The sequence below is a fragment of the Capricornis sumatraensis genome, chromosome 20 (genome assembly GCF_032405125.1).
Source record: "Capricornis sumatraensis isolate serow.1 chromosome 20, serow.2, whole genome shotgun sequence".
NCBI classification, from domain to species: Eukaryota; Metazoa; Chordata; class Mammalia; order Artiodactyla; family Bovidae; genus Capricornis; species Capricornis sumatraensis.
The window spans coordinates 13684072-13708897 of record NC_091088.1 but is presented as its reverse complement, the minus strand read 5'-3'; the positions used below and the strand labels follow the sequence as shown (position 1 = coordinate 13708897).

The 24826-nt window shown below is 50.5% G+C and overlaps 1 protein-coding gene across 1 annotated transcript in view; it reads right to left on the bottom strand.

Annotated features, from left to right (window-relative positions):
- The window catches only part of BCO1 (beta-carotene oxygenase 1), a 30121-nt gene extending 6483 nt beyond the window's left edge, over window positions 1–23638 (bottom strand). The window contains exons 1-8 of the mRNA XM_068992566.1: window positions 23447–23638; window positions 18928–19056; window positions 15613–15742; window positions 13730–13877; window positions 12071–12218; window positions 9401–9624; window positions 7153–7410; window positions 38–143 (exon numbers count right to left, since the gene is read on the bottom strand). Of these exons, the coding sequence (XP_068848667.1) occupies window positions 38–143; window positions 7153–7410; window positions 9401–9624; window positions 12071–12218; window positions 13730–13877; window positions 15613–15742; window positions 18928–19056; window positions 23447–23510 (1207 nt within the window). The 5' untranslated portion in view covers window positions 23511–23638. The remainder of the gene's footprint in view (window positions 1–37; window positions 144–7152; window positions 7411–9400; window positions 9625–12070; window positions 12219–13729; window positions 13878–15612; window positions 15743–18927; window positions 19057–23446) is intronic.
- Window positions 23639–24826: the final 1188 nt, after the last annotated feature.

The following is a 24826-nucleotide window of genomic DNA, read 5'->3' as shown; positions in this document are numbered from 1 at the left end:
CCCTTCCTCTAAACGCAGGAGAGAAGCTGCGCTTTACCTTCGTAGAGCAACTCCGGCTGACAGTAGACTTGGCCATCTTTCTCCTTTAGGGCTCGTGCTGTTGTGGACGACAGGTTGATTAAATTGGAGCCCACTTCTGCATTCTGAAAGAGATCAGTTTTTCCAAATAAATCAAAACGTTGTCCAGAGCAAACACTTGCTCTATGTGCGCATGTTTAAGAGAATGCTTCAGTGTCTGTCATCTGGTTTTGGCCTCACGGTAGCCACCAGAAGCAGCTATCACATGATTGGTGTTCTCAGTTAAAAATGAGAATCGGGGACTGGAGGTGACTCCCCGAAGAAGGCAAAGCTGGTGGGTTGTTGGAAAGAGGCTCCGAAAGCCTGGAACTTTTCTTCTGCTCTGGGCTGCCTGATCCCTCACAGGTGAAATGGATGTACTTATTAGTGAAATGATGTACTTATAAGTTCTTATAAGTTCTCGCTTTTTAAATACTCTATGATTCACTTGTCAAAGGCTGCATCAGTTATTAAAAAGGTGTTTATAAAGAGTTCATAATAACACGGGAAACACCGAGTGAAAGAGCAGCAGAGAGAACTGCAGACACGGTCTGAGCTCAGCCGTGTCCAAAAAGAAAAGAAATCACATTGAAAAGAGCCTGGGAGAAATGTGCCAGATAGTAGCAATAGAGCATGCAGTGGGTGGTGGAGACTTTAATTTCTTTGTCTGTGTTTTTCTAGATTTTCAGTATTTCTTCTACGAAAAAATAGGAGAAAAACAAACAAACAAGCAGGAAAGAAAAACAAACATGAGATAAAAATTACTTGGGAGGAAAGAAGATCTATGAAGGACGTCTCTTGGTCTTAAGTGACAGTCAAGACTTGGTTTAGTACTTTAACCTGGGAGAGAGACGTAACACAATCAATTAAATATCTATCGAGCAGCAGTTACTCTCTGTGTCCCACACACTTGCCATGGTACTTGAACAAGTTACTTGACATCTCTGAAGTTCAGTTTCCCCACCTGTATAATGAGGTATAGCACAAGCATTGTATGAATAGCATATGCATCTCCGAGTTATCATGCAAATTAAATAAAATAACCCATGCTGTTGGCTTACAAGAAGGCCAGGTTAACAGTAAGTGCTAAATAAATGTTAACTGCTGTTGATCACATAATTGTATTATATTATTTTATTATTATTATTGCCACTACCCCTGGCAGGTGAGTTCAGGTTGGGCACTTGGGAGGGGGACGAGGAACAAGACCACCAGGATCTGTGAAATTCCAGGAGGAGAATTACTGTCATGCCTGACTTCTCATTTAAACTTTTCTCGACTTTCCAAATGTCTCCAAACAAGTTTTTATAATTAAAACAAATCGACAAATGGCAACCCACTCCAGTATTCTTGCCTGGAAGAATCCCATGGACAGAGGAGCCTGGTGAGCTAAAGTCCATGGGGTCACAAAAGAGTCGGACACGACTTAGCGACTACCCAACAACAACAAATTTGAACAACAGCAGCTTTTTGCTAGGAAGGCAGGACATTTACTGCATCTTAGAAGCTGAATTTTGAGATGTGTTTAGTGCAATCCCAGTAGACAGAGGAGGAAACTGAGGCCCAGGGTAGGAAAGTGGCTTGCTCAAGGTCACAGTAGGGGAGCGGAAGCTGAGCCCAGACCTCCACACTGCGGTTCTTCTGCTCAGAAGCAGAAGCACTGCCCGCAGCAGGCGTAGCAGGGGCAAAGGCCCTGAGGCTGGTCCATCCCCTCCCATAGGTCTCCGCTCCAACGTCCCTTTCCCTGACAGCCCAGTATGCAGTGTCTCCAAGGTGTCTGTCCCACACTGTAATCATCTCCTTATGGACCTGGTTCCTTCTCTGATGCTGACTTCCCTGTGAAGACAGTGACCACATTTCACCGTGTGCACAGCACACAGGCAGCTCCTAAGAAGCAACTGCTAAAGGAATGTGTGAATGTGTGCCTTAATGAGCTTTTCCTTCAACTCTCGAGAGGCAGAACATGTGCTTTGCAGGTGGTTGTAAGAATCAGACAAAGGGCGTGAAACAGCCGACCAGTGCCCAGCACACTGGGCGTCTTGTTGGGAGCAGCTCTTGTTTGCCTCCGCCTGTGCGCACAGCCTCACAGACAGTGAGAGGCTCTGCCCGTTGCCTTGCAGTCACGAGGCAGCAGCCACGGGCCTCTGGTGCATGTCCTGGGCTTGATTCTCAGGGAGGCAGTCTGCAGACATGTTTTCTAGCTCCAGCATGAAACTGGTCAGACTGGTTGAGGCATGGACCGTGAATTTTTCCACACACAGCAGTAACGAGCATGACTCGGCTGCTTTCTGTGGCCAGTGTGCTTGACTTTGGGAAGAAATCGCTCTCCAGCCAGAATTCAATAAAATCTTGCAGACTGGCTTTGAAATTCTTCAATGCGGGGGACCTCCCAGGAAGAACAGTTAATCTCAGTCATCCCCAGAAAACACTGGCTTTGAAGTTTGGCAGTCCTGGGTGTGAAATCTGACTCTATAGGTTTCTTCGTGAGTTCGAGCAGGCCTCCCTGAGACTAGGTGAACTGGAGCCTGCTTCCTCGTTTGTAAAACTGGGGGCAATCTGTAACTTCTGGACAGTTGGCGAGTGCAAGCGAAGGTTCCTTCGACCGGCGTCTGAACACCGTGAGTAGGATTAAGTTAAATAATGGTTATGAAAACACCTGGTCCAGGGCCAAACCCACTGTAGTTAGTAACTTGGAATGAGACAGACAAGCATGCAAATCCCAGCTACGATGATTCTGCGACGTTGGGCACGATACTTTCTCTCTCATCTGTTGTTATGGGGATGACAAATAACTTCAAGCACTCACATGCAGATTCATTGAGGAGCATGCAGACCATTACACAGCCCCACACGTTTGAGGGGGGCATGGCAACCCACTCCAGTATTCTTGCCTGGAGAACCCCCATGGACAGAGGAGCCTGGTGGGCCACAGTCCATGGGGTCGCACAAAGTCGGACACGGCCGAAGTGACTCGGCACTCATGCAGCATTTCCAGGACCCAGGATGAGCACAGAGGCCCGCCAACCCTGTGTCCACATATATTGAATGGTTAAGTCAAACACCATTTTATCTTCCCGTCCTTTATGCACAGAGCTTCAACACGTTGTGGAACTGTGCTGTCCGGGTGAGGCAACCACCTCCAGCCACAGGTGGCTATTTAAATTTAAATTCAGTAAAATTTAAAATTCTATTCCTTGGCTTCACTGGCTGCATTTCAATAGCCCAGGCATCCAGTCCAGCGGCTACTGCGTTGGACAGAGAGTATTGCCTCATCACACCAGTTTTCTAGTGCACAGTGCTGGGTCTGGAAGGACGCATGTGAATTTAGAATTCCAGGACTCCTTGGCCTTCTGGAGTGGGCTGCAGGGGAGAATGAAGGCCGGCCTCTGGGCCCAGGCTCCCCACCCTCTCTTCTCCTCCCTGCATGGAAGCCCTGGCCTCCCCGGCTTCCTCGTGGGCCTGAGGCTGACACACTGGCAGCTCTGTCTGCCCTCAGGAGGACAGAGGCAGGCAGGAGGCAGGTGTGGGACATCTGGGCAAGGAACTCAGGGATCCCAGGTTACGGCTGGGGTCGGGAGGGTGCCCTTCTGGGTGGGCACCCTGTGGCCCCGTGGGTTCCTCACCCTGTGGAGAAGGGCCACTGGAGAAAAGCCAGAACAGGGGCCCCTCTGGCCTGGATCTAAGAGAAAAAAAGGCATCTAACAGAGGGCCCAGCGCAGAAGGGGCCCTCGAGGAATGGGGCTTCTCTTGCTATCTGAACACAAGACAAACCAAATCCACGGAGCCAGGAGTTGGAGCCACCCCTTTGAGGTTGAAGATGCCACCCCCATGGCAGCGCACGGAGCCCTGCAGGGTGAGGGCAGGGCAGCTGGCACAGACAGGTCACACCACCCAAGCCCCTGGAGGCCCAGCCTCGCCTTAGACAACCCCCACACCACCCTAACAAACAGGCCAAGGGTACCAACAGGCCTCTCCTTCCTCTGACCCCAGCTGGCCCAAATGCCAGAGATTCTGGGACAGCTGGGAGGCCTCAGACTTCTGAACACACTTCATTCACTTTAGCCCATTCTACGTGGAAGGCGCTTTCCACTTTGGAAGTGTTCCAAATGCTAAAGGAAGGCCTTGTGTCCTTTGAGAGAACTTGCATCACCTTTCTCATTCATTCATTTAAAATATCTAAGGGCTTCAAGAGAACCCGCTGAGAGCCAGACCCTGTGATGGGTGCAGGGGATAAATGGCTGACAAGACCAAGAGTCCGGGCCCCCTGAGAGCTTTCACAGAAGAGGTGACCCAACAAGCTCATTACTCCTGGGATCAATGTGAGCAAAGAGCGGTAGGTGCCACTGGAATGTACAAACCCACTGAGGGAGTCAGGACGCCAGGCCTGAAGGATGAGCAGGAACTAGGATCCTGGGGTGGGTGTTGGGGGTGCCTGGGAGCCATGCCCACCCTGACCCGTCCCCTGGAGTTTCTGCCTTCACTGGACTGGTGGTCCTGGAGGCCCCAGGCCAGTCCGACCTGCAGCCGGGACGAGAATGGAGGACTCATGGAAAGAGGACGACAGAGGGACAGCGACGTGCAAAGGCACCAGAATGAAGGGCATTTGAGAAAATTTGGCATTGCCCGCCCCCAAGGCCCCTCCGTAATGTAGATTGTGGATGGGATGGAATCGGAGCTGCTGGATCTGAACACACAGGCGTGTCTGCCTGCTCAGCCTTCCCCTGTCCACATGCAGTGAAGCAAGAAGACTTTTTTAAGGGACAATAAATAGCAATTAAAAAGCGTGGCCAGAGCTACCCTTCCCAGTGCTCACTCTTCTTTGCAGATGGTTCAAGCAGCACCTGTTTAAACTGTACAGGCTAAACTTCTTAGCTTGGTTCCAAGGAAGCAGATTGTCGAGCTTGTTAAGAGGTTGCAGAATCCTGCAGTGCGGGCATCGGGGGGAGAGTGCTTGCTCTCTGTGCATCACCCCAGGCTGAGGTCTGTGAAGCAGGGGGAAGGGTTGGCCTCAGGACTCGCCCTCTGGGTGACAGCCCCCCAGCCCACCCCCATTGCACCCTGAAGCCAGGAAATGCTCCAAGCGCTGCACTGTGGAACTTTCCAGAGTGGGGGGCGCCGAGGCAAGGGTCTCAGGTGGATATTCTGTGGGGCACGGCTGTTCACTCGTTAGCCCTGAATCACACCGGGAGAAAGTTAATCCCTTCTCTTCCAATCTTCCCGACTGGGTCAAGGAGAGCGTCTCAGTTAGGTGCCACTATACCCTTAACACTCAGTATTTTCCCAGTGTTCTCTTTAAGGAAGAGAGCGGGTCTTGGCAAGAGCAACAGCATCAGGCCAGTGCTCAGGACCTGTGCTTCATCACAGCACTTGGTGCTTATCGCTTCCTCCTTTGGCAGCACGCAATGCTGGCTTTGCCCTGGGTTGTCATAGGTTCCCTTCCAAATGAGTTAGGGAAAGAGTGAGTTGATTTAAATGAAAACATGATTTTGTAAATTTAACAGAAGTGGTAGGAAATACAGTGAACATCATGACAGAGATACACAAGGGACTGCAGATGGGGGAAACGCTAGAGAGGAGAAAGGACCAGGCTCTGTGGTCTGACAAAGCTGGGCTCAAATGCAGGCCCCAGGGCCTCTGGCTGGGAGGGGTCTGGGGGGTGGCGGAAGCCTCCCTGGGCAGGTAGGAGTGTCTCCTGTTCCCTAGGCCTGCAGGGGGTCCCTGTGAGGGGTCAAGGTGACCCCCTGGGGAGATCTGCAGAGTTGTACCCCTTACCAGCTCCAAGGAAGGGCTCAGAGCCAGTCTTGCTTTGCTACCAGGCTATGTGACCTTGGGCACATTCCTTAACCTCTCTGAGCCTCAGTTTCTTCATCTGTAAAATGAGGCTAACGTGTGGATCTCTCCCATAGGTTTTGATCATTAAGTGAGGTAAAAAAAATATAATGCTTAGCAACGTACCTGGTACAGAGAGTGTGTTCAGTACAGATGAGCCATCAAAATTGAATTGAACCCAATTGGGTTTCATTTAAATTCATTAAGTCATGAAGTAAGGAAGTTCTGGAGCCAGAAGCCTCTGTAGCCTTTAAAACCAAGCCCAGAGCCTAGGCAGCAGCACCCTAATTGGCGGTAATGTCTGGCCCGGTGGTCATTTTGAATATAAGAACAGGACTGTTCAACATCAGGAGATGAATCCCCACCGCAGACTGTCAGGCAAATATTTAAAACGATGTCACAGAAGAATATTTAATGTCATGGAAAGATGTTTAGATACTTGAGGAGGACAGAAAGCAGCACAAAAAATAGCATGCACATATTCAGTCATGAAAAGAAGAAGCACTGATACACGTCACAGTGCTGATGAACTCTGAAAACGTGCTAAGTGAAAGGAGCCAGCCACAGCAGACTGCTCACGGCGTGCTTCCATTCCCATGAAATGTCTCAAATAGCCAAATCCACAGAGGCAGAAAGCAGGGCAGTGGTTACCTGCGGGCGGAAGGAATGGGGGAGGCTCTTTTGGGGGAAACGAAAATACTTTAAAACTGACTGTAGTGTAACTCTGTGACTATACTAAAAGCCATTGAACTGTACCCTTTAAATGAGTGAAAATGGGTGAATAGTATGGTACGGGGGTTATATTTCATTAAAGCTGTTAAAAATTATGCACAGCGCAATTTTCTCTCTAAAATTAAGAAATACATATTTACATGCTATATATTAATTTTAGAAAAGAAAATCATACTGTACATACTTTTTAACAGCTGTGATGTATATATACAATATGCATGTTATATGCATATATATCATTGTATACTAATATGTATGCATATCTTCCGGTCTATTTGTCTATCTGCGGAGAGAGAGAGACTTGGGAGGCAATACAAATATATTTGCAATGGGCTTATGGTGATTTTTTTCCTTTTCACTTAATCTATATTTTCTAAAATTTCTACCATGAATATGTTCAATATTTGGAAAAAATAATGAAAGAATTTTCTGCCTTTCTCTAAGAACAGCTCATTTTGAATTTCAATATCAATGAAATCGGGACCAAAGCCACTTCCTGAGTGGGCTCACCTCCCCCAGAACTCAAGCCGTTACCTTGTCCACGTGGAGGGGCAGCACGAACCTCTTGAGGGTGGGCATGGAGGTGAGCCTGGAGTTCTCCTTGAAGTCCTTGTTCAGGTTGGCCAAGTAGAAGAGCTGGTAGAGGCTGCCGTCCTCATAGGCGATGACGTCGAACAGGAGGCAGCCGTCCTCTTCATAGGCGTTGACGTGGTGAAACACCACCATGGGGTCCGTGTGATACTTGGTCAGCACGGGCTTCCGCGTCCTTTGGTCGATGATGTGGATGTGAGTCTGAAAGGAGATGCAGCCCGGGGCTCAGCTCTCCCTCTGCCAGCCCCATGCTGCAGCACCGGGTGGGGCACAAGGCCCAGCCAACATTCACCTGCTTGGGACCCTGAAGCAACCCCTCGCCTTTCTGAGCTTCTCTGTCCCACTCCAGGGGGCAAACCTCACCAGAAGCCATGGGGAGGAGGGAAGCCTTGCCGCACGGGGTCTCAGCCTCACCTGGAGGACCGGACCTTTCAGGGAGGCCCCTGAAAGTGCAGCCTCTCTCTGACCTTCACTCGACTGAGATCCAGGTGGGCGGCAGTGGCCAGCTCCCTGGCAAAGGCCAAGTTGGGGAGAACTAGTCAAGGCCAGCCCTCTCAGCTTCCTCAGGTCCCACCCATGGCCAGAGCCCCTGAAGCCCCATCCTGGGCCCCCTCCCCTGACCCCAGCCCACTGCAGGTTGTCCCAGCAACCGGGCTGCCCTGGAGGGCGAAGGTGCCAAGTGACTGGTCTAGTCAAGCTGATATCAGCCCAGGAGGCCTCCGCACACACTTCTTTCTGGGTGTCACAGGCAGTATTGCTCTGGGTGGCAATTAGCCATGTCTGCAGCCCCAGTTGCTTAATCTGAGGGTGAAGGGGTGTTTTCTTTCTTTTGGCAGCTCTGGCCTGACCATCCTCCTCTGAAAGGAGGGAGGGGCAGCTCCAGCCACCTCCTCTGAAAGGAGGGAGGGGCAGCTCTAGCCACCTCCTCTGGCTCATCGTCCCTTTCTCTCTTTCCCCAAAATCAAGCCCTGAAGTTAAGTGGGGGTGATGAGGGCTGAGTGTTGCAGAGGGGGAGGGACAGTGGGTTTGGGAGATGAACACAGGGTGACGTGACAGGCACTTCTTTCCCATAAACCCAGTCCTGGGGTCAGCTGCAGGGACGGCTCAGAAAACTCTCCAAATGCATTCAAAGCCCTGCCGGGGCTCGGGGGCTCTCACTGCGGGACTCTCTGGGGCCAGAGATCCCTGGGGGATCCCTGTAGCCTGGAGGCCTATGGCACCCTGATGCTCCAGGTCCCCCAGAGCAAACCCACTTCCGCTGGCCCCCTGATGGCCCCCTTGCCCAGCTCACTCATGCCACAAACACTGACACATTTTGGGGGGAACTAGAGAGATAAACCCCTGACACTTTCATGCAGTTTATAGTCCAGTCAGGGTGAGGCCAAGGGTCAGTGACCAAATGTACAATATGTGAAGGATGATGGCTGAGCACAACTGGGAAAATGAGGTGGGAGGTGGAGAAAGCCTGGTAGTGGGGAGGGGTCTGTGACAGCTAGGGGGACCTCAGGGCTGGTGGGGGGCCCTTAGAGCCAGACATGGATTCATCAGGGGAGGGAGCCAGCTGGGGAAGAGCATTCCAGTGGAGGGGGCAGAAAGTGCAGAGGCCCCGAGGCAGGAACATGTGTGCGGCAGGTCTGAGGTTTAGGAGGGAGCCAGAGGCTAGTCTGAGTGTGATGAGGGCCTTCCCAGGCCGGTGAGAGAGGCCTGTGGGTCCGATTCTGGGGAAGACAGGGAACCAGCAGAAGGTTCTGAGCAGGGGAGGGACCTCAGGGAGCTGCTTTGCTCCCTCTCCTCCCTGAGAATGCAGGCATTAAAGAGGGGGCGGCCCCAAAGACACCTCTGTATGGGCACCCGAGGATGCTCCTGGCGCACGGAAAGGGGAGCAGAAGGGTGCTGAATGGACGATGGAGGGGCCCTCTGGCGGGGCTGGATGGGGAAGAGGAGGGGACTTGGCCGCTGCTTTCTACACTCGTGTGCTGTTTGAACAGATGATGCTGAGCCCCTTGCCCTAACTTGGGACCCCTGTGAAGGCCTACCCAGCCTCAGAAATCTCTGGAAGGCTGGCTGGCACCTCTGCGGACACTGCCTGGGAGCTCACTTCCTCCCCCGCTGAGCCCCCGCCCCTGCCTGCTGACCTCCGGCTGGCTCTGGCTGTCCTGGGGCTGCGGGGGCGTCCCTGGCCAGGCCTTACCTTGTCCTCCCCGTGGAAGGCCAGGCAGGAAGCCCAGCTCACGCCCCGAATGTAGGCCGTGGCCATCTTGAGGATGTCCAACTTGAAAGGCTGCTCGAGGAAAACGACGTAGTTCTCGGTGACTCCGAAGCTGTGGTAATAGCTCGGGGAGAGGAGGGAGCGGGCGGCGATGGAAGAGAAGACCTCCGCATCCTTCAGGGGGCTCCGGCCCTCCTTCCTGCCCCCTGCGGAGAAGCCAGCCTCTGCAGCAGCCGGGACCTGACCGCCCCCCAAGGACACCACAGGGCCACCGCCTCCCACAGCCCAGCCCCTCAGCCTGGCCCACTGAGGAGAACCTTTGAGAGTCGACAGCAAACCGGGCGAAGGGCTGCTGCCCGGCTGAGGCAGGGATCGGACCTCCCCCCGCATCTGCCCCTGGGGGGCTGGTTTAGTCTGAAACCTCCCCAGGCTCAAGGCCCCTGGGCCTCTGGGCCTCAGGGCCAGGCGTCGGCAACTCTGGCCTGGGGCTAAGCCGGCCTCCACCTGCTTCCGAAATAAAGGTTTATCTGGAGCGTGGGCCACTCTGCCGCCTCCTGCAGAGTCCACAGCTGCTTTGCCTTCAGGATTCAGAGTCGAGCAGACGTGGCACAGAACACACAGCCAGCAAAGTCTCAAATAGTTACGCTGGGGCCCTTTACAGAAAACATTTGCCGACTTCCGCTCTGGAGCAATGCTCCTCAAGCTTCCACGTGCACGCAGATCATCTGGGGGTCACGACAAAGTGTGGAGGCCGACTCAGCCTGTGGGGTGGGGCCCACGGCTCTGTATTTCCATCAGTCTTCCAGGCCATGCCCTGGAGCAAGGCATGGCAATCCACTCCAGTGTTCCTGCCTGGAGAATCCCCATGGACAATCCCCACGGACAGAGGAGCCTGGCGGGCTACAGTCCACAGGGTCGCAAACAGTCGGACACGACTGAGCGACTAAGCAGAGCCACACCTGGGCCGTGGGCTAGCTTCCCAAGGTTAAGCTTTGACATGTTGCTGAGGTCCATCGTCTGACATGCATTTCACAGGGTTTCTGTGAATTTCTCTTGGCATTGCCTGTTCTGAAACCCCTAGGAGTGAGCCCAAGTGCCTATGCTGATGTGACAGACTGTGACAGTCAAGGTCGGCTGTATGATTCCCATTTTACAGATGGGAAACTGAGGCTTGGGACAGCCAAAGGCACAGGGCTAAGCCAAAAGGACACAGTCCCCTCAGCCTGGCCACCTCCTCTGTTCTTGGAGGGACAACCCTTAGAGGGAAGGGGGGAACTGAAGGAAATACTGCAGGAGGCCAAGCACCTCGCCCGGCACCCAGCGCGAAGGTGCTTGGGACCGCTCGGTTTCCTTATTCGTCTGCAAGGATGAGTCACCCGCTGGCCAAAAGGCCTCCCCACCCAGGCCTGGGGCTGGGTTATAATGAGTTACATTAATGAGTTACACGCAAGCGTCCTCGCCGTTCCCGTGGCCACCTGTGCGCCCTGTAAACAGCTGGCTGGTGGGAGGCAGGCTGTCGGGTTGTGGCGTAGGTCTTTTCTTCACTAAACAAATGGAACACAAGGCAAACGGGAAGGAAATGCACCCTGGCCTGGGAGGCGGGAGGCAGGTGTGAATCCTGGTGAAGCGCCAGCCTGGAGCAGGTGCGGAGGTAACCTGCTGTGAGCCATGGGGATGTCACCCGATCCCCTGGGGCTCCCGGTCCTCAGGAACATGAGGTGGCAAACTCAAATGGCTAGCCTACCCTCAGGTGTGACATTCTAGGATCCTGAGCCGGACCCTGCATCCCTTTATTGGCTTAATTAACGGGGGTTCCATTTAACAAGAGCACTCACTGCACCGTGTGACCCAGGGACTCCCGTGTGCCAGTGGAGCCTGGAATTTGCTGGACTGGGGGTGCTCTACAGAATGATAAGGGAGGGGCCAGGAGCGATCTCGGATGGAAACCCGTCTTCCTAAACCAGAAGGCCTAGCTGAGCACCCTCGCAGTCCTGCACCATCCCTGGAGCCCGCACAGCCGCCCTCGGAGGCCTGGTCTCCCGGGTGTGGTTTCGAGAGGGTCCTGCCCAAATAAGGGCTAGGAGTCCCACCCTTCTCCCACGCAGGAACGCGCAATCGCAATCAGCCTGGGCGCCATGCCAGACTCCCGGGCCTGAGTGAAGAATGTCTAGAAGGCCCAGGGAGCAGGGCGGAATCTGGAGTGGATGCCAGCAGGCCTGAGCTCCCTGAACCAACCCGGGGAGCCTGGCTTTTGGGGCTGGGGTGAGAGAGAGCACCCCAGCCCTGACAGATGGAGGTTTGTCAGAAAACTAAAAAACGAATGAATGAAAGGAAGGATGGATGATGGATGGATGGATGGATGACAACATCAGTGGATAGATTGATAAATACATGATTAATGGATAAATTAATGAAAGAATGAACAGGAATCGAAAGAAAAGGAGGCTGGAACAGCAAAGGGGTTCACTTCTTCCAAAAGGAAACGTAGCATCATCCCTTTGCTCCTAAAGGAGAAAAGCGAGTCCATGGTCCTCTGAGTCATCGATGTGGGCAAGTATCGGGCTGAGCGTTGTGCCATCAAACAAAACCAGAACTCTTCCCAAAGAGCCACCCTTGGTGTCCATGCCTCATCACAGCCCCAGAATGACCCACCTGGGACTGTGGCAGGGATCTTAAAGATCACGTATTTTGTCTTCCCCTTGTCCACGATGGATGTGCCAACGTTGAGAACATTTCCAGCAGCATCGTAGTGAGGATGTGATGTTGCCAGATTTACAGCCACGTATTTACGATAATCAACCTGCAAAACACAACAGTCAGCTGCTTTGAAAAGGGGGAGAGGGTGAAGTCCCGCCAAGAGCTGCCTGACTCCAGGCTCAGGGAGATGACGGCTATTTTTGCACGTCTCCCAACCTGAAAATAAGGCAGACATTCCCTTTAAAGGAGATGCTTCCTCTTGCGACCTGATGTAACCTCGTGGGGGCTCCCACAGCCCATACGCTGCAGGGGGCTTGGTGAGCTACGTGTGTTCTCTGATGGTTGGTCCTCTCTGGCCCCGCCGGGTGGGCTCGGTGTGGAAACCCGATGCCTCACCGCAGAGAGCTCCAAGTGACATCGTGGGCAGAGAGGCCGCCTGAGTGCTAATCCTGGCCCTGGTGAAGCCATTTAAACCCTCCCCTTTTGAATCCCACAGAGGCATAAATCCCCAGGCCTCTCTCCTAGGCTTATTCTGGGAACGGAGAGGTTACAAAAAGCATTTGGTCAAAGGGAAACATTGACTAACGACCTCAGTAACGATCCCGACTCCAAACAGGCCACAACCATAGCACAATGGGGTGGCCAGGGAACCAGCTGTCCGCCCTTCCTCCCTGAGAACAGCACAACCTTCAACCGAAAGTCGGGCGCCACCTCCTTCTCACCTAGTGATTCCTCTCTGCAGCTTTGTGGAAAACGCTCCTCAGTTGGACCTATGCTGCCTAGCTTCAGAGGAGCTGGACGTGATTTCATGGCTAAGAAAAGCACTCCCTCTAACAGATCGTTAAGATGTGTTGCAAAGACATCAAGGCTTTGAACAGGCAGCTGGAGAAAACTGAAGTGGGTCTACTGATCTTCACGAAAATGTAGACCCGCTTCTGCCCAGGAAAGGCCTCCGCGTGGGCGCTGACGTGCACCCGTGCTCTCTGCCCCACGCCTCCCTCTTCGGGGCTCCTGGGAGTCCTGGACAGCCCAGCACTGTCATTCATTCACATTTCCACTGCGGGTCCACTCAGTGCTGAGGGCTGTCCACACTGTCGGGGCTCGAACTGGAGCTTCCAAAAAGGCAAGCTGAAGTAAGTCCTAACCACTCGTGTCTGTATTTTGGAAACAGGGTTAAAATGAGGTCATTCTGGAATAGGGTGGGTGATTTGTATCTTTACAAGAGATGGGAACGAGGCATCTGTAAACCAAGGGGAGACCACCAGAAGCAGGAAGAGGCAAAGAAGTTTCCTTCCCTAGAAGCTTCAGAGAGAACAGGGCTTGCCAGCACCTGATTTCAGACTTCCAGCCTTCAGAACTGTGGGGGAATACGTTTCTGTTGACCTAAGCCACCTAGTTTGTGTTCCTTTGTCACGGGAGTGCTAGGAACGAATTCAGACACAGAGATGACAGGGCAGAGTCCTGCCATCAGGAAGCTTAGAATCTAGTGCTAAGATGCCCAAGACGAGGGGATCAGAGGGGGCTCCTCTCTGAGTGCCTGCAGCCTCCCGGCATCCCCGCAGAGGGTCCATTCCTTAAGTGAGGCACTGAGGCTGCTTGTAGATTCACTGATACCTTCTCCAGGGTTTCCAGGGTCTGGGGGTTGATCTTCCTGATGTAATTGGTCTCTGTGGTCGCGTAGAAGTCTTCTCCACACCTCATGATGTTGATCAGACAGTTGTCTGTGAAATCGGGGATGGTGTGGGACAGGTAGGAGAAAGCTCTGGGGAGGAAAGCAAGTCAGCGAGTCAACCACTGTGTCCGCTCAGCTGGAAGGTTCTACTCCAGATGGCTTTAGTTTGCCTACCACCTAAAACACTCTACTTCAACTAAGGGAGGGAAAGTGCTGGGTCACAACTGGTCATTTGAGGGATCTGACAGTCCGGAGATCGAGTTAACCCAAAGCACCACCACATCCAATCAGCTAAGAAGGGAGTCAGCCGGGACAGCAAGGCTGCCCACTGAGCCCTCCCCAGCTCCCCACATCCAAAGGTCTCCCCCACCAGAGCCATCAAGAGCTGGTGGGCGGTTCTCAAGTATTTTAAGAAGCCCTATAGAAATCACACACATACCCATGATGGCTCCCCCAAAACTAGAAAGCAGCTGATCTCTGCTTTTAGCAGGAATGAGAGTCCACCCTCGTTACCTCAACTTTGTCCAAGAAATTCGTTTCTTTGAAAAAGGAAAGTAAACTGAGTTAAGAACTGATCATTTGATTAGAGTGAAGTGAAGTCGCTCAGTCGTGTCTGACTCTTTGCGACCCCGTGGACTGTAGCCCTCCAGGCTCCTCCGTCCATGGGATTCTCCAGGCAAGAATACTGGAGTGGGTTGCCATTTCCCTCTCCAGGGAATCGAACTCAGGTCTCCCACATTGCAGGCAGACGCTTTAACCTGAGCCACCAGGGAAGCAGGCAAACTCAAAAGCAGGACGACTTGGCCCCGTGTACTGGTGAGTGCTCCCCCTACTGGTAATCACTGTAACAGCGAGGATGCCGCACAAGCTGCGGTTTTCAATTCCTTCCCTCCCGCTGCCCCCCTGCTCCTCCCCCGTCTGCAATGGGTGTTTCCAGCCTGCTGTTTGCCGGACTCCCAGCGCTGGAAGCTGGGATTGGAGGGACGATGTCAGTTCTGGAGAAGCAGAAACCAGCTTCCCTCTCCAGGCCAGTCTACCCCTAATGTACCCCTTCTATGTCTAAAGCGTATCAGAAAGGAGATGATGACCACTGGCCTGATTCCCTGGCCAACAATTCAAAACGTGTAAGGCATTCATATGCATCACAACCCAGATGATTTTAAATGTATACAACTGAAAATCTCCCCCATCCTTCCTCCCGTTGGTTCCCTACCTCGCCCATGCCTTCTCCCAGGCTTTCTGCACATTCAAAAACAAACCTAGATATCCCCTGCCTTATAGCACAAATTACAGCATATTATATGCTCTTTCTACACTTTACTTTTTTTCCCTTTTTCCCCACTTAGCAGTATATCCTGGAAATCTTCCATTCAGTACATAGAGAGCATCCTCACTGCTTTTATGTCTGCCTGGTGTTCTCCTGTATAGTGTTACTGCGATTTATTTAACACTCTTCTGCTAGTGATCACCTGAGTTATTTTCAGTTCCTCATCATAACAAATCATTCAGCCATGAATAACCTTGTACGTCTGTCATTTCAGAAACAAGCAAGCGCCTCTCTGGACTGAAGGGAATGTGTGTTTGTAATTTTGACAGGTGATTTCAAAGTGCTCTCCCAGCAGCCCTGTGGAGAACATCTGACAATCTGCCAGATGCTCTTTGCCTCGCTGCTATCAGTGATCCAGAAGAACGTAGGCTGCATGGTCAAAGGCCATCACGGGAAGTTTTCCATCCACCCTAAACACACCGTCAGAGGATCAAACGCTGGTTGTTCCAACCATCAGGGATATCGGAAAGCAGGACTAGATACAAAACGGACAGTTACTTGGAAAATATGTTTTTGCAGGGGTCTGGATAGGCCATTGTTCCGAATTCTGACACCACAATCCTGTTTGCTTCGATATTGGCAGTGTAGGTATCACTTCTCAGGTATTTGCTCCTGTAGTAGACTTCGCCTGAAAGAGAAGCAGCAGAATCATCCCAGGCTTATTTGAAACTCATTTGAACTTATTTCAGCCATTCCAGGGATGTGACGGGTGGGGGTGGGGGTGGCTCACTGAGACCGTCCCTTTAATGTGTGTGCTGGATACAACAAGCACGGGTGTGAACTCTCACATGCATTTTGGCAAGGTTGACTCACAACAATATGGCAAGGTAAGTATTCCTAGACCCAGCTCCATCTATGTATGATGGAACTGAGGCTCAGAAATGTTCCATCGCCTTGTCCAGCATCACCCAGAGACCTGCTGGCCCAGGCAATTGACCATGCTTTCCACCATGCTGGAATCCCTCCAGGTAAGGTCCAGGTTTGGAGGACGGATCCAGAAGGCCCCATACTCAGGCTGGGTTTCCCAAGGACCCAGTTCAGTTCTGGGAGACTTACATTAACAATTTAGCCCCTGGAGTAACATTTTTGTAATTGAAATAAACATGGTTTTATTTTTAATTATTAATGGTACAGAAGACTTTTTGCTCTTACTAAAATTATTTTTCAAATCTTTAAAAAAAATTTTAATTGGAGGATAATTGTTTTACAATATTGTGTTGGCTTCTGCCGTACTCGGTTTGCAACCAGGGAGCACTCTTATACCCACTCTGCACACAGGAGAAGGTCAGCACATGTGCTGATGACACTGGAGAGAATCTCACTCATTCCAGAAAAGCATGGACCCTCGCTTGACCAGTCTGCCAAGACCAACTTGAAAATATACTAGATAGTTCTAAACCTGTATTAATTTCTTGTGGCTGCTGTAACAAATTATCATAAATGTAGTGGCTTCACAAAACACAAATTTGTTATCTGTTTTGAAAGACAGGTCTGAAGTGGGTTTTTCAGGGCAAAAATCAAAGTGTCAGCAGGACGGGTTCCTCCTGGAGCTCTCGGGGAGAGTGTAGGAGCTGCCTGTTTCCCTTGGCTGTGGCTGTGTCACTCTGATCTCTGATTCCCTTGCCACAGCTTTTCAAAGCCCTTGAAGGATGAGTGGAATTGAACCACGAATCGGGGAGGTGGGCTAGGAAAGAGGGCGAGGTGTTCCCAGTCAGTCTCCCCAGAGTCTGTAAGTCAAGACCTGGGGTTGGGGAGCACAGCCCACTTCCTGTAAGGGCTGAGTCAGCACCGGCTGAAGCACCAGTCAGGTGCTTGAGAGCCGCAGGAGTGGGATGAGGCTGGGGGGACCCGTGGGGACCCCACCAGGTCTTCAGGGCTGTGAATACTTAGGCCTGGGACCTTCATTTTGGTGGATAATTTGAAACCTCTAGAGTTTGGTGGGGTTTTTTGCCATTAATTAGCACATGACATTATGTTGACTCTTCACATTCCTCGCTGTAGCATAACCTACGCTTCCATGGTTGGTGCAATTATATTATGCCAAAAAGTAGGGCCCAAGACACACTGACAACTCGTTCCCATTAGAGAAATGCCCATCACATATCCACTGTCACAATGATGGGCTTCAAAGAGAGACTGCATCTCGGGAAATTCTTGCCCAATAGTGTATATATACACTATTATATATAAAGTAGATAACTAATAAGGACTTACTGTTCAGAACAGGGAACTCTACTCAATACTCTGTGATAGCCTATATGGGAAAAGAATCTTAAAAAAGAGCTGTTCAGTCGCTCAGTTGTGTCTAACTCTTTTTCGATCTCATGGACTGCAGCATGCCAGCAGGTTCCTCTGTCCATGGGATTCTCCTGGCAAGAGTACTGGAGTGGGTTATCATTTCCTTCTCCAAAACAAAAAGGAGTAGATACATGTATATGTATAACTGACTCACTTTGCTGTACACCTGAAACTAACACAGCACTGTAAATCAACTATAATTTAAAAAAAAATCTCTGTGACTTTGATTCTTGGAATTCACACGTTCGAATCCTCATGGGATGACGACTTTGTTTCTTATTGGAAAACAATCAAATCTATCGCTAAGGGGGACCTGGGTTGACTCATCTCCATATCTGCTTTATAAAAATTTTTAATTTTGAAAGAATTTTAGACTTGAAGAAAGCGCTCCCGTATGCTCTGCCGCATCTCCACTCGGCCTTCATTATTGAGATCTCTGTTAACGTTTGAAAGCGTTATCTTCTAGTGGCCTCTGCTGAGGGCTATGAGCCATTTTTCTGTCTTTGCTTCCTTACTCCGGTTCTTTCCTTCCTGATTTGGCACTAACTTCCATTCTTCATGCTAACTGCTCTAGAACCGCCTGGTTTTAAAGATCACGGAGGCCTGAGGCCAATGCCACCAGTGTGCTCGGGGTCATCTGGGAACGCAGATGCTCTATCCTTGCCCTTCGAGCCCTGGGCAGGGTCTCAGGATGCACAGCTTAAATGAGCATCCTGGGGGGTTCTGATGCAGAAACCCACAGACTACCTTTTGAGAAGTACTGCCTTTATGTTACCTGCAAATCAGAGGGCCCTGATTGCCTTATGCGTGCCCTCTTAAATTGTGTATGAGTGAGTGAGTGAGTGAAGTCGCTCAGTCGTGTCCGACTCTTTGCGACCCCATGGACTGTAGCCTATCAGGCTCCTCCGTCCATGGGATTTTCCAGGCAAGAGTGCTGGAGTGGATTGCCATTTCCTTCTCCAGGGGATCTTCCCAACCCAGGAATCGAACCCAGGTCTCCCGCGTTGCAGGCAGACGCTTTACCGTCTTTGTTTATATTTCCACTGTTAGACACAGGAGAGGCATTGAGAGCTCTAGAGGAGAGGAGAGACCAGGCCAGGCTGTGCTGCACCAACACCGGCAACCTGACTGACCATCTCAGAAAAGAACAGAAGACAGCTGCTTACCTCTGAGAGTAAGGTTTTAGTCTGAGACCCACTAGAAACTTTTAGGGGCTTCTCAGGTGGCTCAGTGGTATAGGCTCCACTTGCAATGCAGGAGCCACAGGAGATGCAGGTTGGATCCCTGGGTTGGGAAGATCCCCTGGAAGAGGAAATGGCAACCTACTCCAGTATTCTTGCCTGGAAAATCCCATGGACAGAGGAGCCTGGTGGGTTACCATGCATGGGATCACAAAAGAGTCAGACATGATTTAGCTACTAAACCAGAAGAGAATTAAAATTGTGTGTTGCTTTAAGCTACTCCATCGGTGGTCATCTGTTACAGCACCCACGGCAAACCATGCGGTGCTCTTACCATCTCTGATTGTGAAGCTGTGGAGCAAGGCCAGGCCATCGAACCAGTGGTTGTATCTGGTCTCGCCCACCGTGTGCATTCCAGGCCCATTGCGGAGCAGGGTTCCCTGCAGCCAGGCTGGAATCTTGCCTGACGAGAGAAAGAATGTTTAGTTTCCAGCTCTGGACCTAAACCAAAAAGCTCAAAGAAGTGGCCATATAGCCCCTGTACCACTCACGGAATCTGTTCACTTCCAGAAAGAATGTGCCTGGCATTATGTGGGCGCTGAGGATACCGAGATGAACAGGCATCATCTCTGCTTTCAAGTGGGGCTTCCCAGGCGGCGCTAGTGGGAAAGAACCGGCCTGTCAATGCAGGAGACATAAAAGACACAGGTTCCATCCGTGGGTTGGGAAGGCCCCTGGAGGAGGGCATGGCAACCCACTCCAGTATTCTTGCCTGGAGTCCCATGGACAGAGGAGCCTGGCGGGCTGCAGTCCCTGGAGACACAGAGTTGGGCACAACTGAGCACCCATGCTTACTGCTTCCAAGGAACTCCTCCTCCATTAAGAGACAGAGACAAAGGGAAACACCCAAAATACACTGGGATGAAGGCAACGCAACAGACTCAGCAGGGGTGCTGGGGGAGCAGAACTCCACTCCAAGGCGGGCTGAGAGCAGGAGGGCGAGGAACACTTCCTGGAGGAGGTGGCCTGGCTGAGTTTTGAGGGAGAGTTGGTGTTTGCCCTGCAAAGGCATGAGGAAAGAACATTCTAGAGCTGTGCTGTCCCATGTAGGGGAACTGCATACTGGAAACTTGGTTAGTCCCAACTGAGATGTACAGTAATTGTGAAATGCACACCAGATTCCAGAGACTTAGGATGAAAAAGAAATGTAATACATCTCATTAGCAATTTAAAAACATTAGCTATATGTTGAACTGATAACATTTTGGATATGTGGCATTACATGAAAAACACTATTAAAATTAACGTCATCTGTTTCTTTGTACTTTCTGGTACGGGGCTGTTGGAAAAGTTTAAATCACACATGAGGCAGGCATTCCACGGCTGTTGGGACAGTGTTGCACGTGCTCTTGGTGCCCTGCCCACGTCCCCTTGCCTTTCAGCTCTCCCTGAAGGCTGCTTTCTGCAAATACCTAAAGCTCTTCACCTGAGGGCTTTGTTCTCACTGTGGAGCAGCTCTGCACACACGTGGACAAGCCAGAACCATGTTGGAGAGTTAATGCCCCTGGAAGCTGCTCTCACTCGACGATAGATGGGATGATGTGGGTCCAAGATCACCTCTTCCTTGCCCTCGGTGGACACAATGTGAGGCGTGGTTTATACTTTGCTCGGAGGATCCAGCTCCACTGACTCCTGGTGGTCAATAGCTTGACAACGCCTCCTTCGCTGCCTTCCCAGTGTTCCTTGGGAAGGATATCCCAAATAAATGACTTACTCCTGAATTCTTAGCTCTGGAGAAACCTGAACCCAGAGACCAGACACCGGTTCAAAGACCAGGAAGTGTGCAAGCTGTTTAGTAAGAGCTGGCCTGTAACTTTCAAGTGAGAGTATAGCAAGTATTGAGCCTGCAAGGTTAAGTAGGGCCAAGAGGCCAAGGTCAATAAGACCATACCTAGCTTTGATTTGGTGCTTAGAAAAAAGGGACACTTTTGATGGGTGTAACAGGGAATAATAGGATTAATTTTTTTTATTTGGTAATTTAAAAAATTGAGATAAAATTCACATAACATAAATCCATCATTTCAAAGTATACAGTTCAGGGTGTGGTTTTTTTTTTTTTTTTTTTTTTTTAGTATATTTACAATGTTGTGCAACCATACCACTAACCCAAGAGCATTTCCATCACCCCCAAAAGAAGCCCTGTGCCCATTAGCAGTTAATCCGAATATGCCACCCAGCTCCTAGCAACTCCTAATCCACGTTCTGTCTCTAAGGACCTATTTCTTCTCATACTAATGGAATGTGATCAGATTTGGGGTACCAAAAGTTATTTCTGGCTATGGTGTGGACTCTGGGTGGGAGGAGAAGCTAAAGAGAGGTGGGAAGACCTGAGGGAGGAGGAAGATAGTAGCAGCGGGACAGAGAGAAACTGATAAAACAAAGGGACTTAGAGCTTGACTAATTGTAGGGGAAACGGGAGGGGAGCACTGGAAAAGTGCCAGCCGAGTCTCTTGCCCTGGGTGTGACTATTCACAGCGACCTGGGACACAGGAGAAGGAGCAGGTTGAGGCAGAGCAGGGAAAGATGAGTCTCAGCTTAAAAGTAAAGCCCCAGACGTCAACAGAAGAGCGTTTGTGCTGTGCTTAGTCGCTCAGTCATGCCCATCTCTTTGCACCCCGTGAACTGTGGCCCACCAGGCTCCTCTGTCCATGGGGATTCTCCAGGGGGGTTGCCATGCACTTCCCCAGGGGATCTCCCCAGCCAGGGATCAAGCCCAGGTCTCCCGCATTGCACGCAGATTCTTTACCAGCTGAGCCACCAGGGAAGCCCTAAGAAGGTTTACTGAGCACTATGTGCTGCAGTAGATTAAATCATGTAGTCATTGCAGCAATCCCACGTGGTAGGTATGTGCTGACTTTATTAGCCACACGAGGAAACTGAGTCAGGAAATGCTCAAGTGTCTTGTAAAGGAGGAATCAGTCATGAATGCACAGCCAGATGTGAGGCCAGAGCCTTGGCCTGGCTTCCCTGGACAGATGTGGCCACACGGCACCGTGTGTGGCGAGCTGCCTGCCAGCAGACCCTGACGGGCGGATTAGACGTGACCCTGCAGGGAGGCCGGCTCTGGGCTGGAGCCTGTCCTCTGCTGGCCGCCTGGCCTCGGGCACGTTGCTGCTTCTCCCTGCCCCACAGCTTCACACCTGTCAAGGAAGGGGGCCCAGTTTACAGCAGTGGTCCCCCACCTACATGCAGCCAGAGGGCTCTGAAAACACACATGTCTGGGCTCCACCCCTGGGCATCTGATTCAGAGGGTCTGAAGCAGGTCCAGGAATCTGAGATTCTAGCAAGAGCCTGGGGAGTGCTTGAGCTGCAGGGCTGGGGACCATCCTTTGAAAACAACTGACTTAGAGCTAAAGGTTCGTTCAGCATCTCAGGTCCTGGGATTCTTGTTCTCTAAAATTTCCAAGTATTGACATGGTCAGTAAACATGAGCTATAAGGGAGTATAACGGCAAAATGCCCACCGTACCCCAGAGCATACAATGATGGGTATCACAGACCCACTTTTTAAAAAATAAAAAGTTAATAGTAAGTGTACATTTGTTTTTTGAAAAAGTATTTATATATAAAGTCTACCTATCAACAGATTAATCTATCTTTGTACTATCTTATGGGTTTCCCTAGTGGCTCAGTGGTACCTGCAATGCAGGAGACACGGGTTCAGTCCCTGGGTTGGGAAGATCCCCTGGAGGAGGGCAGGGCAACCCACTCCAGTATTCTTGCCTGGGGAATCCCACAGACAGAGGAGCCTGGTGGGCTACAGTCCATATGGTTGCGAAGGGTCAGAAACAACTGAAGGGACAGAGCACGCATGCATATACTATCTATATTGATGTTTCTTTCAAAAACTTAAAGAAAATAGACTCAAATATTAATAGTCCTTACGAGACAGAAGAAATACAGCTGATTTTTATTTCCCTCTGGGTTCTCATTTGCACTTCCAAGTTTTATAACTGTGTAATATACATACACATATAGGTTGCACATTACCTCTGTAATCAGAACAAATATACATAGACAGTATTTCTTTCTTCCAAAAGCCTTCCAAGGCAATTCGTCTGCTGTAAAGCTCCAATGTGACTTGCCTCTCAGAGGGCACTGCTGTCTTGTCCTTGTGAAAACCACCCATCTGTCCAAAACAGTGGTGTGGCTGAGCTGACCCCCTTCCCTGTTCTCAGCATAGCTCCTGGGACCCGGAGTGCAGACCACTCCCTGCCCTGTAGAGTCTAAACAAGATGGTCCCAGGAAAGTGGCCATGCGGAAGAGGAGGAGAAAGCTATGAAAAGAGGGTTATGTGGCAGCTCCCACCCTGGAGCTGTCTCATCTGCTCTGCAGTGCTTGCACCCCGAAACCACACCTTTGAGGAAATTTCATCCGGCTCTGCGGTGCCCACCCTGCACCACGCATGCATAGGAATGGGCCCTCGCACACGCTTCTCGTATCATTTTGAAATTAATTTAGGATGCACCCACTTCTACAAATACTGCACCCTGGGGACAGAACACAGTTTGCAGAATAATCTCACTGGCTATGAGCCAATAGCAGTAGGCCTGAGACTTTTCTCCTGGCAGTAGTGAGCACCACTGACTCCCCTTGAAAACTGAGTTATAATGCATAAAAGCACACCGAGATTTTCACGGGGAATATGCCTAGAATATGGATCATGTCTCCTCTATTTACAGTTTTCCAGATTTTCCAAAAATGATTTACAATAAGCATTACTTTTATAAGCAGGAAAAAAAAAAAGTATACACCAAAACATATAAGTACCTGTGGTTTAAACAAAATGCTCACCTGTTACTCTGGCCCTCACAGGCTCCAGTTGCTCCTTCTTATTTCTGCCAAATATTATTTCCATCGTGCAGGGCTCTGAGCAAGAGCGACGCTAACAGTGAGCAGATGCTCGTCCGTGTTCAGGGACTGCTCTTGGCCCCTCCTTGTCTTCCCTCCCTGCAGCTTCCTTTACGTCTCTTTCCCTTCAGATGGCACCGGCTTCTCCCGGTGTGTCCCTTCTGGGAGGGCCCGGGATCTCTTCCTGCACGGAGAGAAGCTGTGCTGGCGTGACTTATGTTTGGTCAAAGGTCCGTTCCCCGGCCCTGTGTCGCAGCTAATCTTTAATCCTCCGCTTATGTCCCCAGCTCTCCCTTTCCACGTCCACTTTTGGCTGAACCAAAAGAAACAAACAAACAAACAACTTTCTTGATGGCTTTAAACTGGTGGGATGGGGGGAAAGATAAATTGGAAGATTGGAATTGATACATACACACTAATATATATAAAATAGACAACTAACAAGGAGCTTCTGTATAGCATAGGAAACTCTACTCAGTACTCTATAATGGCCTATATGGGAAAGAATCTAAAAAAAAGAGTGGCTATATTGTATAGGTATAACATTCATTTTGCTGTACACCTGAAATTAACATAACGCTATGTTACGCTATTGCTTTGGTCGCGATGTTGTGTCCAGTTCTTTTGCGACCCCATGGACTGTAGGCCGCCAGACTCCTCTGTCCATGGGATTTCCCAGGCAAGAGTACTGGAGTGGGGTTGCCATTTCCTTCTCCAGGGGATCCTCCTGACCCAGGGATCAAACCCACATTTCCTGCATCAGCAGGTGGGTTCTTTATCACTGAGCCACTAGGGAAGTCCCAAATCAACTATACTACAATAAAAATGAAAGAAAAAAGCTGGCAAGATCATTTAGGGAAAACTGTTTTGTTTTACTTTGACTAAAGGTCCTCGAGTCTCCTCACCACCCCCTATCTCCCAGCAAGAAAAAGAATCATATGTAAAGAGCAACTTAATTATATTTCATTTTTTGAAGAAGTAAATGTAAAATGTTTCATGTACCCTTTTAAACAATAAATACTGGGAACCAAAAACTTTACTCACGAACTGTAAGGAATAGTATTGAAGGTTCCTCTGCATTTCTGAATCTCGAGGTGATGCTATAACCGGAAATCCACACTCACATTGCTATGAATGTTGGATGATGAGTTACTGACCTCACCTTCTCTTATGTTGCTTCAAGAAAGAACCAACTGTTCCTTCTCTGGGTGGAGTGAGAAAAGTGAGAGGCGCTGGCCTTTGTACAACCAGCTGGGTCTAGCAGTGTCAGGGCTGGGTCCAGACTGTCTCAGGATCGCAGAGCTCAGCTCTGAGCGCAGCCTG